Source organism: Carlito syrichta, unplaced genomic scaffold (genome assembly GCF_000164805.1).
Source record: "Carlito syrichta isolate Samal-C Ts95f unplaced genomic scaffold, Tarsius_syrichta-2.0.1 Scaffold313359, whole genome shotgun sequence".
Taxonomy (NCBI): Eukaryota; Metazoa; Chordata; class Mammalia; order Primates; family Tarsiidae; genus Carlito; species Carlito syrichta.
Window position 1 is genome coordinate 348228 of NW_007257455.1, and position 14283 is coordinate 362510.

General features: G+C 35.0%; 1 protein-coding gene across 1 annotated transcript in view; it reads left to right on the forward strand.

Annotated features, from left to right (window-relative positions):
* The window catches only part of LOC103272884 (uncharacterized protein C4orf22-like), a 381468-nt gene that overhangs the window by 347814 nt on the left and 19371 nt on the right, over positions 1-14283 (forward strand). The window contains exon 5 of the mRNA XM_008070346.2: positions 9247-9376. Coding sequence (XP_008068537.1) covers positions 9247-9376 — 130 coding nt within the window. The remainder of the gene's footprint in view (positions 1-9246; positions 9377-14283) is intronic.

The window sequence follows — 14283 nt, forward strand, 5'->3', positions numbered from 1 at the left end:
TCTTGGCATAATTATTAGTAGTGGTCTCTTACTTTATCAAAAAAATCCTAGTTGGAATAACAAAATTATAAGGTCTTCTTTTTTGCATGCTGCTATACAGAAATAAAAAAGGAAATAACAATGTCTAGCGTTTCAATGTCACTATGATATATATGCATTGCTACCTAACAGTTCACATTACTGCCATTTTCTTTCCTCCCTTCCTCCCTTCCTCCCTCCCTTTCTTTCTCCCTTTCTTCCTTTTCCCTTCCTTCCTTCCTTCTTTCCTTCCTTGCTTCCTTCTTTCCTTTTTCCCTTTTTTCCTTCATCTCTTTCTTCCTTCCTCCCTCCCTTTCTTCCTTTTTTCTTTCCTTTCTTCCTTCCTTCCTCCCTTCCTTTTTTCTTTCTTCTTTCTTGTGAAACAACAGGATCTAGAGTACAGAACTGTTAACTACACTCACCACGTGATGTATTAGATCTCCAACACTTACTGATCTTGCAGATGAAACTTTGCACCCCTGATCTATAGCTCCACATTCTCCTGCCTCACTCCCAGCCCTGGCACCCACCAGTCTACTCTCTGCACCTGGGAGCTTTGCTATTTAAGATCCCACAGGAGTGAGACTATACAGTTTTTCCTTTATTGTGTCTCTCATTTTACTCAGCATAAAGCCCAACAAGTTCATCCATATCATCATCACAAGTGGTGGAATTGCCACTTTTAGGGCAGAATAATATTCCATTGTAGGTTTGTATTATGTTTTCTTTATCCAGTCATCAATCAATGAGTATTTCAATTGTTGCCCTATCTTGGCACTGTGAATAATGCTGCAACGAACAAAAAAATTACAGGGATCTTTTTCAGGTTCTGATTTCAATTCCTTAAATCAAATACCCCAAAGTGGGATTGCTGGATCATATGGTAGATCTATTTTTAATTTTGGAGGAACTTCATACTGTTTCCCATAATGGCTTTAGTAATTGACATTCCCATCAACAATACACCAGAGTTTGCCTTTCTCCACATCCTTGCCAACACTAGTGATCTTTTGTCTGTTTTATAATAGCCATCCTTATAGGTGTGGGGTGATAACTCATTTTCGTTTGGTTTTGCATTTCCCTAATGCTTAGTGAGGTTGAGCACCTTTTTATATACCTTCCAGCTATTTGTATATCTTCTACTGAACAAAATCTAATCCAGTTCTTTGCCCATTACTTCATTGACTTTTTAAAAAATTTTAATGTAACTGAGTTGTACGAGTTTAAGGAGATAGTTACTAATCTGCTTATCCTATGCATGATTTGCAAATATATTCTCCCAATTTGTAGGTTGTCACATCACTCTGTTAATTGTCTCCTTGCTATGCAGAAACTTTTTGGTTCAATGCAATCCCATTTATCTATTTTGTTTCTGTTGTCTATGCTTTTAGGATCATATCTAGAAAATCATTGTCCAAACAATGTCATGGAGCTTATCCAATATGTTTTCTTCTAGTAGTTTTACAGTTCAAGTTTTACATTAAAGTTCTTTACTCATTCTGAGTTGATCTTTGTATATAGTGTCAGATGAAGGCCTAATATATTTCTTCTTTATTTGAATATCCAGTTTTCTTGGCATCATTTATTGAAAATACTGTCTTTTCGCCCATTGTGTGTTCTTGACATCTTTGTCAAAAATCAGTTAAACATAAATGCATGGATGTATTTACTGATTCTTTATACTGTTCCAATGGTCTCATGTCTGCTTTTGTGCAAGTACCATGCTATATATGTGTGTGTGTGTGTGTGTGTGTGTGTGTGTGTGTGTGTGTGTGTCTTTGTAATATATTTTGAAATCAGGTAGTACAATGTCTCTGAATTTGTTCTTTTTGCTCACGATTGCTTTAGTTTCTCAGGATCTTTTATGGTTTCATACAAACTTTAGGATTGTTTTTTCTATTTTTAATTGAAATTTTGGTAGAGATTGCATTGAATCTGTAGATTGCTTGGGGTAGTATAGATATTTTAACAACATTAATTCTTCCAACCCATAAACGTAGAAAATCTTTTATCTTTGTGTGTCTTCACTTTCATTCATCAGTATTCTCCAGTTTTCAGTGTATTATCTTTCACTTCCTTAGTTACATTTATTTCTAAATTTTTTGTTGTTTTTCTCTGAGATTATTGTAAATGGAACTGTTTATTTCTTTTTTGGAGAGTAATTTGTTAATGTATACAAATTAACTGATTTTTTATTGCTAATTTATACCCTGCAAGTTTACTGAATTTATCCATTAATTATAACAGTATTATAATATATCCATTAATTATAACAGAAGTCATTAAGAGGTTTTTTTTGTATATAACATCATATCATCTGCAAACAGAGACAATCTTATTTTTTTTCAAAATTGAATGCCTTTTATTTCTTTTTCATTTTTATTTACTCTGGCTAGGAATTGCAGTACTTTACTGAATAGAAGTTGTATGAGTGGATATCCTTGTCTTATTCCTGATCTTGGAGAAAAACTTTCAGCTTTTCACCATTGAGTATGATGTTAGCTATGAATTTATTATATATGGCCTTTATTGTGTTGAGGTACATTCCATTTATACCTAATTTGTTGAGAGTTTTTATTATGAATGAATGTTGACTTTTCTCAAATGCTTTTTCTGCACCTATGAAGATAATTATAAGGATTTTTATCCTTTATTCTGTGACGGCTTCTTATCACGTTTATTGTTGTGAGCCATCCTTACATTCAGGAATAAATTGCACTTGATAATGGCTTATAGTCTTTTAGATATGTTGTTCAATTTAGTTTAATAGTATATTATTGAAGAATTTTACAACTATTATTTATCAGGGTGATTGATCGTTGTCTTTTTTTTTTTTTTTTTTTTTTTTAGTTGGAGTCTCACTCTGTCGCCCAGACTGGAGTGCAGTGGCCGCTCACAGCCACCGCAGCCTCGACCTGCTGGACTCCGGCAGTCCTTCCGCCTCAGCCTTCCAAGTAGCTGGAACTACAGGCATGCGCTACCACACCTGGCTAATTTTTTATTTATTGTAGAGATGAGGGCTCGCCAAGTTGCCCAGGTGGGTCTCGAACCCGCGGGCTCAGGCAATCCACTCATCTCAGCCTCCCAAAGCGCAGGATTACAGGCTGAGCCACCGAGCCCGGCTGTTCTTTGTCTTTTTTTTTTTTTTTTTAGTCTTTGTCTGACTTTGGTATCAGGATAAGGCAAGCTCATAAAATGAATTTTGAAGTGTCCATTTCTGCTTAATCTTTTGGAAGGGTTTGAAGAGGATTGGTGTTAATTCTTTAAATGTTTGAAAGAATTCACAAGTGAAGCTATCTCTCTCTGCACTTTTTTTCATTGGGGTGGTTCTTTATTCTGTTGTTGCTTTTTTGTTTGTGTGTGTGTTTGTATTTTAATTGCTGATTAATTTTCTTACTCGTGATTGGTGTGTTTAGATTTCATAAAGAAAGAGAAATTCCCATGTTCTATGGGAGTTCCAGAAGGAGCAGTGAAAAAGAAAGGGACAGGAGCTTATTTTTTAAAGTAATGAAATAAAACTCTTGAGGTTTTATTAGCAGGCTAGAAATTTGTTCATTTCTTCTAGATTATCCAATTTGTTGGTATATAAGTGTCCATAATAGTCTCTTATAATTTTTTGTATTGCTGTGACATCAAACATAATGTCTCCTCTTTTAATTATAATTTTATTTATTTAAGCCTCTGTTTTGTTCTTAGTCTAGTTAATATGTGTCTATTTTGTTTATCTTTTTTATTTTTAATTATTTTATTTTTAAAATGTTGGGTACAAATGAGGGTTAGATACAGATGTGGTCATCATACAGATAAAGTGTGGGTACTCTTATTGATGTTATGTGCCCCCCACAGCAATGTCCCACTACTGCCAGTCCCTTTCTAATAGTATTATGATAAATGTTCAAGCTCCACTTATAAGTGAGTACACGTGGTACTCAGATCTTTGTTTCTGTGATAAATCACTGAATATTATAGACTCTAATTCCATCCAGGTTGCTGCAAAGCTCATAATTTTGTTTTTCTTTATGGCTGTATAATATTCCATCATATAAATATACCACATTTTCTTTATCAGTTCACTTTCAATGGGCAGCACAGTTGGTTCCATGTTTTTTGCTATTGTGAATAATGCTGCAATAAACATGCATGTGCAAGTATCTTTACTACAGAGTGATTTGAGTTGCTCTGGGTATATTCCCAGAAGGGGGATTGCTGGGTCTTATGGAGGGCTGATTTTCAGATGTTTTAGAAGTCTCCATACTGTTTTCCATAGAGGTTGTACTAGTTTACATTTCCACCAACAATGTAAAAGTGTTCCCTTTTCCCCCACATCCTCTCCAGCGTCTGTTATCTTTTTTAAAAGGCAACTTTTCATTTTATTTATCTTTTTTATTGTTTCTCTAGTCTACTTCATTTATTTCTGCTCTGATTACTAGAAATTCCTTCTTTCTGCTAACTCTGGGCTTATATTATTCTATTTCTAACTCCTTGTGGGCATAAATTTACATTGTTTGAGTTTTTTCTGAATGTAGGCTTTTATCACTACGAAACTGTCTTCATTGTGTTTGTCCTCAAATATTTGTGCTTGAGCAGGATGCTAGAACCTCTCCACTACACTCTCAGATTCCCACAGAGGCATACCATTCATGGATAATGGTGAAAATTGATGTTTCTATAGAGTGTGAGTGCTAGACTTTCCTGTTCTGCCATCTTGCTGACATCATTCTGCCCTTTTCACTTTTCAGTACAATTTTTTTATTTTGCAAAAAATTAGCTTTGTAGATGTTTTAGGTTTTGTTGTTGTTGTTGTACAAGTGCTCAGTAAGAATAGTTCTTTGTCCTAAAAATAATTTATAAATATTTTTTTTATTTTTTACAAGTTAAATGCTTTGGTTTATCTTTATAAAGATATGCAAGTCTTAGGTACTATAAATGCCTACTGGCTTAACAGTAAAAAACCCCCCAAAATTTTTATTATTAATGGAGATTGAAACAAAAACTCTTTCTTAATTATGAGAAATTGTGTGGTATATTAATGGTATAAAAAAATCTCTTAGATGATCACTTTAATTTCAGTGATGTGATCTCTGCAATGTCAAATTTCAAGTGCATGTGGTAATGATTTTGTTTTTTATTACTGTTTTACACACTGGAAACTGAAGTCATTAAAATCATTATTCCTGTTCTATGTTCACCCCTAAGATCTCAGCTTTTATTATATGTATTTTAAGTGTAATTTTTAAAAATTATAACATTCTCCATTTTATGCTTTCATTTACATAAGTATGTCCCTTCCATTACATTGAAGGAAGATACTGAACAAAATTAAGACAAAGTATTTTGGAGAAAATGGCTTTGGAATTTACTTTCCCTGATGGCCCCAAACTCTGCTGCCCTGTGATGTCATCAGAATATCAAAATATCTTCTCTAATATCAAGAGTTACAATGTAAAATAAATAACAGATAATTGTTTCCAAGAACATACATGAGGTCTGTTTATCACATAATGAGCAGGCTTCAAGCATACTTTATTTTATTAGTTAACTTACTTGTAGAGGTGTATAAGTAGACTCTTACACTCACCTACTGAAAGTTCAATTCCTAGGTGATTTATCATGGGAAGCAAATGGAAAATTATTCTTTTATTTATAGGCCTTAATGATTTCACCCAAATTGCCTCATAAGTTCTTCTATTGTAGATACAGTACTTTTGAATTTTTTACAAATATTTTTAAGATGTGAAATTAAGACATAAATAAAATATTGTGTAAAACTCATTGAATTAAGAGAGACTTTTGTAATATTAGACTATTATAACATTATAAAGAGTCTTGGCAATATATAGTTCAATCTCTGAACTTTAGACAAGAGAAAAATTGAAATCATTGCATGAGGGATTTCCTGAGTCCCACATAGATGTTCTGCATCTATTTTAATATTCTTTTAAAATAATTTATCTTACTACTTTGTTACTTTAATTCTGTAAGAACTGAAAATAACAATAATATGATCACAAATAATACTGGTATCAATAGGCATATATCATTCATTTAGTCAAAAAGTATGAGAGGGAACCCCTCAAAAAAACAGGAATTATTTTTTGGAGAGCAGGCCCCATGTACTTCAGGCTTCCCCCACTAGGTAAGTGTTCTAGGAACCCACCAGCCTCAGTGTAACTAGCTAACACTGTGAGAGGCTGTGTTTGACTTCAGTGAATTTTTTTGGGAGATTCTTCAATGCATTTCCCCTTTTCATAATGAGTGATTTATGAGCACACCTGCCCACACCATGCTGAGTGTTTTTGACCAAACTGCTAAAAAAAATAGCATGACCCCCATGCTCCTCCCTTCCTATTCTCCTAATCTGACCCTGAGTGACTTTCTTTTTGTTTCTCCGGATGAAAAAAGTCCTCAAAGGGAAATGTTTTGCTGATGTGGAAGAAGTAAAACAGAAAATGACAGGAACACTAAAAGGCACCAAAATAGACGAGTTCAGAAACTATTTTGAGCAGTGGAAACAGCATCTCAATAGGTGCATTGCATCAAACAAAGAGTACTTGGAAGGTGACTGGAGTTTATACATGGAGGAATAGATACACAGTTTGTATAAGTAAATTCCAGGTTTGTTTAGGGGCCTCTCTCATATATATTGAATGTCACTTATTGATACAAAGATTATGGCAAAAATAAACAAATACAGAGGGCTGACTATACTTATATCTTAAATGTATCCAAATACTCAAAGAAAATTCACACTCCCAGAAGTTTTCTATGGATCTCAATTTTAAAAAGACTGTACTAGACCACTGTATTTCAAGAACATGCTTTATTTCATAAAGACACAAAATAATAGAACCTAATCAGAATATACTGGGTACTAGTTAAATGTTTAATTGAAAATTTTATGGATCCAAAACAACCTAGACGTCACTTTCATCAGTATCTCCTCAACAGGCTCACCTCTTTTGTCCTCATGTTTTTCAAAATTCCAAGTATCTTCAACAGATGGCCTTCAAGTTTGTCATTTCCATTCTAGCTAGCTGGATGGAGAAAAGAGTATGGAAAGCTTTAATGGGCCCAGGCTAGAAGTGGTAGGCATTCACTGGCTGAATTCCCATTACTGGGATGCACTGCAAGGGAGGCCATAATTGTAGTCTGGAGGTCTGCCCAAGGAGACATTGAAAATGTGTGTTCTGACCAGTAGCTGACATGATCTGCCACAGAGCTTCAGTGACAATCCCTAGTAGTGTGTTGGAGAGAGTGCAGTTCATCCAGACCAGTCTCTGGAGTCGGGCTCACATATTGGAATCCAAGGGACACCACATCTCTGTCAGTTTAGCGTGAGTAAAATGGATAATGTTTTGCCTACTCCAGGGACTGGTGATAATATTAAATGAGATAACAGATTCATTAGGCTCACAGTAGCACCCAGCACGTGGTAACTATTAAATTATTGGTAGTTACCTTTATTAAATAATAATAGTTATTAGCTATTAGAATTGGCATGTGAAATGAAACCTGTTTTTCATTCCTGCTTAAGAGAACAAAAGTGTGGACCAACAACCCAAATTTTTTCATCAAAATCACCATTTGCAATACAAATTTAATTTTTTATATAGAAAGTATTTATTTAAAATCTGTCTCGTCTTCAACAATGTTTTTAATATGAGATCTGAGCAACAAGATAGGAATGTTTGATATAAGCCATGACACTCTAAGCATAGCTGTGACTCAAGCATTTTTCTGGGATTATCTATATCTGTATATCTCATAAATAATTATTTTCAACGACATATATGTAAAGTTGAAAATCACACCCATGTCCCCCACTCCAATTTAGCAATCTCTTAACTGAACAGAAAATGAAGGTCAGATTATCTTCTTTATTATGAATTAAACTAAATTGGAAAACTCTACTTGTTGTGGCATCAAATCAACTCCTAATGCTTTCACCACAGAATTCAATTTATCACTAAAACTGCAGTCCCAGCCTTTGTCATCATGCTGTTAGAGGCTGAGCTTGTGAAGACTTGTTTATCTGAGGAACTATATTGCCTCTTTACTAGGGAGGACTGATGGAATAGACAGAGATAGTAGGAAAGCACTTTATTCTTTTGTCTTATTTTATGTCTTGGCCATGAAAAGGACAGCAGGGGAAGAAAATAGTTCTCACTAATATGGCCCGCTTTCAGTGACATAAATATATATGTGATCAATTCTTTCTGAGTATTAGACATTTGAAGGTAAAAATATTTTCAGGTAATAACATAAAAACAACAAAGAATTTAGAGTGAGTTTAATCAAAAGGATCGGAAAAATCACAAAAAAATTAATGTTACAAACATCTGCAAGGCAGTCTGTTACACGTTATCTCTTTTTCTATCTTTTTGCTATATTTTGGAAAGTAAACATAATTATTAAAAATGTGTTGGCAAAAATAAGATAATAAGATACATAAAAGTATATTGAAGATTCTTTCAACTCATATGACAGCATTATATTCAGTTTTGATAAACAAGTACAAAACAAGACGCAGAAAAAAGATCTAAGATGCAAAGGTGAAACACTAGAAGAATGTTGAGTACTAGCAAGTGCACATGTGTCCTTTGAAACACACAAATCTAGGTTGAGTGTCAGCGCCATGGCATCCTCGCGGCAGGACCTCCACCATGCTGGGGAACCTCCTTGAATCTCCTTGCCTTGTCAGAGGAATGAAAGCAGCTTTATGCTAGTATGGTGATAGTGGAGATCCATCACATCTGGCCCAGGGTAACCACTCAAACATAAATAGCTTCTCCTCACTCCCTGGGAAACATATTATTGAAAAGTAGAGCCTGAGAGACACAAATTAATTTGGAATTGTTCTGAAATTTAAAAGGTGGTGTTGCCTGACCTCCCCTCCGGTAAACAGTCTCTTAATACCCTAACGAGTCTGTGCTGGAACAAATAGCCTTAAATTACATCAATTTTCTTCTTGACTTCCTGGGAATATAATGCTGAAATAGACCCTGGGTCCTAGAGTGTCCAAACCAGAAAATCATGCAAAGTCATCACAAAGATATATCTAAATGATTTGAGAATAACCCGATCTAATCTCTTCTGCAAGATTTTAATCTCAGGTGTATTCTACATGATCGTATGGAATGTCCCTAGAGTCTGAACTTTTCCAAATGTTTTAAAAAATATATTTGTCAAATAAAAATCTTAATTCCTAATCAGTGCTTATGTTTACAGCTTTTACAACTGGGACAATCAAGTGGCTGTTTGTAATTCAAGTCCCAACTATCAAGTGATTGCTGATAACCCAGGAGGCTTACTTTTCAAATATAAAAGAGACAGAAAAATTCTCAATGTGGACCCGAAGGTAATTCTGCTTTTACACTTAAATATATATTCAAATATTATTGTATGCCTGCCATAGTTCAAAAATCTATTGACTATTTGACAATTATTTTTTTCTAGGTAAAAATTGCTATTAAATAAAAATTTTTAGGAAATATGAAATTAGTGAAAAAAGAAGAAACACATTGTCAAAGTAAAAAATGCGTGTGTTTTTAAAAAGTTGATAAAGCCACAACTAGCTAAACAGTATTATGCCAAAAAGACAAAAAACCTAACAGTTTAGTCAAAAAGCCATTTGTTAAGTATGTGAGCAGATAGTCTCTATTTTCATTATTTGTTTCACTTTGAAAAAGCAATAAACATTTTCAGAGTACCTATGGTATGCCCGACAGTTTTCACCTATGTTCTTACTTAATTTTTACAGCTACCACTTAAGGGTGGTTTATAGATTATTCTAAGAATTTGGCATAAAATCATAAGTTACTCGGGTAAAAATCACAGGTTATGCTGGCAAAGTCAATCTTTTTATCTTCTTACAGTTTCAGTAACACGGATATAATTAAACCTATCTTGCAGCATTATTTGCAGTATTAGAATTATTAAGTAGCTTACTTTACAGCACACTGGTAGTAAGGGGTAGATATCCAAGCCCATGTTTTTATAATTCTTTTACCAATATTAGAAAATACTATTCACAAATAATTTTGATTATTGATTTTGGAATATTGTATCATAAATGTTCAGTGATAATAGGTTCATTTGTAAAATTAATATGAAAACTGCTCTATATTTCTTTTTGTGATTGAAAACTCAAACTGCAATAATATACTTTTTTTCTTTTTTAAAAATTTAATTAATTTTTATTTTAAAGATGTGGGGTACAATTCAGGGTTTCACTTTGGTCCCCACTTAACCTGATTTGAGATCAGGTACCCTTATTGATAAAGTGTGCTCCCTCCCAGCAGTTTCCCCATAATGCCAATCCCTTTCTTATAGTATTAGAAGAATTGTTCAGGGTCTGCTTCTGAGTGAGAATATGCTATACTCAGTTTTTTATTTCTGTGATGGATCACTGTATATTATAGACTCTAAGTCCATCCAAGTTGCTGCAAAGTTCATAATTCTGTCCTTTGTTATGGCTGCGTAATATTCCATCGTGTGTATGTACTACATTTTTTTTAATCCAGTCTACTTTTAATGGACAGCATAGTTAGTTCCATGCTTTTGCTATTGTGAATAATGCTTCAATAAAAATGCATGTGCAGGTATCTTTTTCATAGAGTGATTTGAGTTCCTCCAGGTATATCCCCAGAAGGGAGATTTCTGGGTCGTATGGAACGTCAATTTTTAGATCTTTAGGAATCACCACACTGTTTTCCACAGAGGTTTTACTAGTTTACATTCTCACCAACAGTATAGAAGTGTTCCCTTTTCCCGCATCCTCTCCAGTATCTGTTGTTTTTTTAATTATTGTTGATGGCCATCCTGACTGGAGTTAGGTGGTATCTCAGTGTAGTTTTAATTTGCATTTCTTTGATGATTAGTTTTTTCTCTTTTTTAAAATTTTTTAATTTTAAATATGTGGGATACAATTCAGGATTAGGTATGCAAATGTTCATTATGCAGGTACCCTTGTTGATGAAGCATGCCCCTTTCCCCTGGCAGATTCCCATTACTGCCAATCCCACCACTCCCAGTCAGCAGTTTCCTACTACTGCCAATCCTTTTCTTACAGTATTATGATAATTGTTCAAGTTCCGCTTATGAGTGAGAACATGTGATAATCAGTTCTTTGTTTCTGAGATACATCATTCAGTATTATAGACTCTAAGTCCATCGAAGTTGCTGTGATGTTCATGATTTTGTCCTTCTTTATGGCTGCATAATATTCCATTGTGTATATGTACAACATCTTTTAAATCCAGTCCTCTTTTGATGGACAGCATGGTTGGTTCCATGTTCTTGCTGCTGTGAACAATGCTGTGATAAACATACGTGTGCAGGTATCTATTTCATAGAGTGATGTTAGTTATTTTGAGTTTTGATGATTAGTTTTATTTTTAAAATTTAGAAATGAAAAAGTTTCAAAACTTAGATCATATACTATCTTTTAAAAACCACTCCACATTTCATACACTATTAGATACTAACAAGGAAGAGTTTAGTGGAGCTTTCAATAAAACTGTCAAGTGGGAACATTTCTCCATGTTGAACAGCAAGCGAGTGAGTAATGCATCTGTTGACCCTCATTCTGAAGAGGTTCAATCACTTTTTGCTCTGAATGGGGAGGAAGTCATTTAGGGAACTGTCTCACACACATTTGTACCCAGAACTCTTTTAAAGATTTAATTTTAAGGGGTATGTGTGCAGGTTTGTTACATGGATATTTTGCTCAATGGTAATGTTTGAGCTTCTACTGAACCCATCACCCAAATAGTGAACATCATACCCAACAGATAGTCTTCTTGTTCGTTTGTTTGTTTTTATTTTAAAGATGTGAGGTACAATTCAGGGTTAGGCATGCAAATGTTCATTATGCAGGTACCCTTGTTGATGAGATGTGCCCTCCCTACCCCAGACAGATTCCACTACTGCCAATCCTGCTTTCCTGCCCCTCCCAGCAGTTTCCCACTACTGCCAATCATTTTCGTATAGTATTATGATAATTGTTCAAGGTCAGCTTATGAGTGAGAACATGTGATACTCAGTTCTTTGTTTCTGTGAAAGATCATTAAGTATTATGGACTCTAAGTTCATGCAGGTTGCTGTGAAGTTCATGATTTTGTTCTTCTTCATGACTGTGTAATATTTCATTGTGTATATGTATCACATTTTTTTTATCCAGTCCTCTTCTGATGGGCAGCACGGTTGTTTCCATGTTCTTGCTGCTGTGAACAATGCTGCAATAAACATACATGTGCAGGTATCTTTTTTATAGAGTGATTTGAGTTCTTCCAGGTAAAGTCCCAGTAGGGGGATTGCAGGGTCATGTGGAAGGTCGATTTTTAGATCTTTTAGGAATTGCCACACGTTTTCCACAGAGGCTGTACTAGTTTACAATTCCACCAACAGTGTAGAGGTGTTCCCTTTTCACTGCATCCTCTCCAGCACCTGTTGTCTTTTGAGTTATTGATGATAGCCATACTGACTGGAGTTAGGTGGTATCTCAGTATAGTTTTAATTTGCATTTATTTGATGACTAGTGAGACTGAGCATTTTTTCATGTATCTGCTGACTACTTGTATGTCTCCTTTTGAGAACTGTCCACTCACATCTTTTGCCCACTATGTAACAGGGCTGTTGGTATTTTTCTTTTCTGCACATTTGAGTTCCTTGTAGATCCTAGATGTTAGGCCTTTGTCAGACATACAGTTGGCAAATATTTTTTCCCAGTCTATAAGCTGTCTCCCCACTCTCTTGATGTTTTCTTTGGCTTTGCAGAAGCTTGTCAGGTTGATGCAGCCCCACTTGACTATCTTATCTCTTATGGAATGGACATTGGGGTTTTGATCAGGAATTGGTTGTCAGTTCCAATTTCCATAAGGATATCTCTTGCATTTTCTAAGGTTCTTATAGTTTGAGGTTTTACATTTAGGTCTTTGATCCATTTAGAGTTGATTTTTGTGTATAGCGATAGGTAGGGGTCTTGTTTTAATCTTCTGCATGTGGTCAGCCAATTTTCCCAGGACCATTTACAGAATATGTTGTTGGTGTTGGAGGCTTTGTCAAAGATGAGTTGGCTGAGAAATTGAGGTTTTGCTTCTGGAATCTCAATCCTGTTCCATTGGTCTATATGCCTCCAACAGATAGTTTTCAGACCTTGCCTCTCTCTGCTCCTCCCCCTGTTAGGATACTTCAGTGTCTATTGTTCCCAACTTTTTGTTCATACGTACATAATGTTTAGTTTTCATTTATAAATGAGAATTTGAGGTACTTATTTTTCTGTTTCTGTGTTAATTCATTTAGGATAATGGCCACCAGCTACATCCATGTTGCTGCAAAGGGCCTGAGTTTATTCTTTTCTATGACTGCATAACATTCCATGACATGTATGAACCACATTTTCTTTACCCAGATCACCATTGATGTGTACCTAGTGTACCCAGAATTTTAATATCCACCCATACCTATGACTAACAGTAAAAAGACTATACTCCTTGGTGTATTTCTAAGTGTTAACTTAGAAAACACATTTATTTAAATAGTTAAAAGACATGTCCTATGTCCTATAGTACTTTGAATTTGTTGAAGGACAAATATTTACATCTTACATATTTTCAAAGACTGCATTTGCATTATGACATTTTATCATGACATTGTATGTCTAGGGGTAAAAGTTGAAACTTCACTTGAAATCATCATGTAGTTGGGTTATAATCAGTTTTTATTTAACCTTGAAAAATGTTATTCATATGACAGCATCAATTAAAAATCCAAAGGCAATAAAAATATTTTTTCATAGTGAAAGAAATAAGGCCGGACTCGGTGGCTCAGCCTGTAATCCCGCGCCTTTGGGAGGCTGAGGTGAGTGGATTGCCTGAGCCTGAGGGTTCGAGACCCTCCTGGGCAGCGAGACCTCATCTCTACAATAAATAAAAAAATCAGCCGGGTGTAGTAGCGCATGCCTGTAATTCCGGCTACTCGGAAGACTGAGGCGGAAGGATCGCCAGAGCCCAGCGGGTCGAGGCTGCGGTGGCCGGGAGCGGCCACTGCACTCCAGTCTGGGTGACAGAGTGAGACTCCAACTCAATAAATAAATAAATAAGAATTGTGTGATACAGATGGGACATGAACAAGGATGAATCACAGGAAAAGTGGAGTCAAATTCTAAACTTTTTTCCCCTAAGTTGTTAGAAATTCAAAGAAAAAAATCCTTGTTTCATATCCATTTAGTACAGTTCTTTTTCTCTTTTTTTTTTTTTTTTTTTT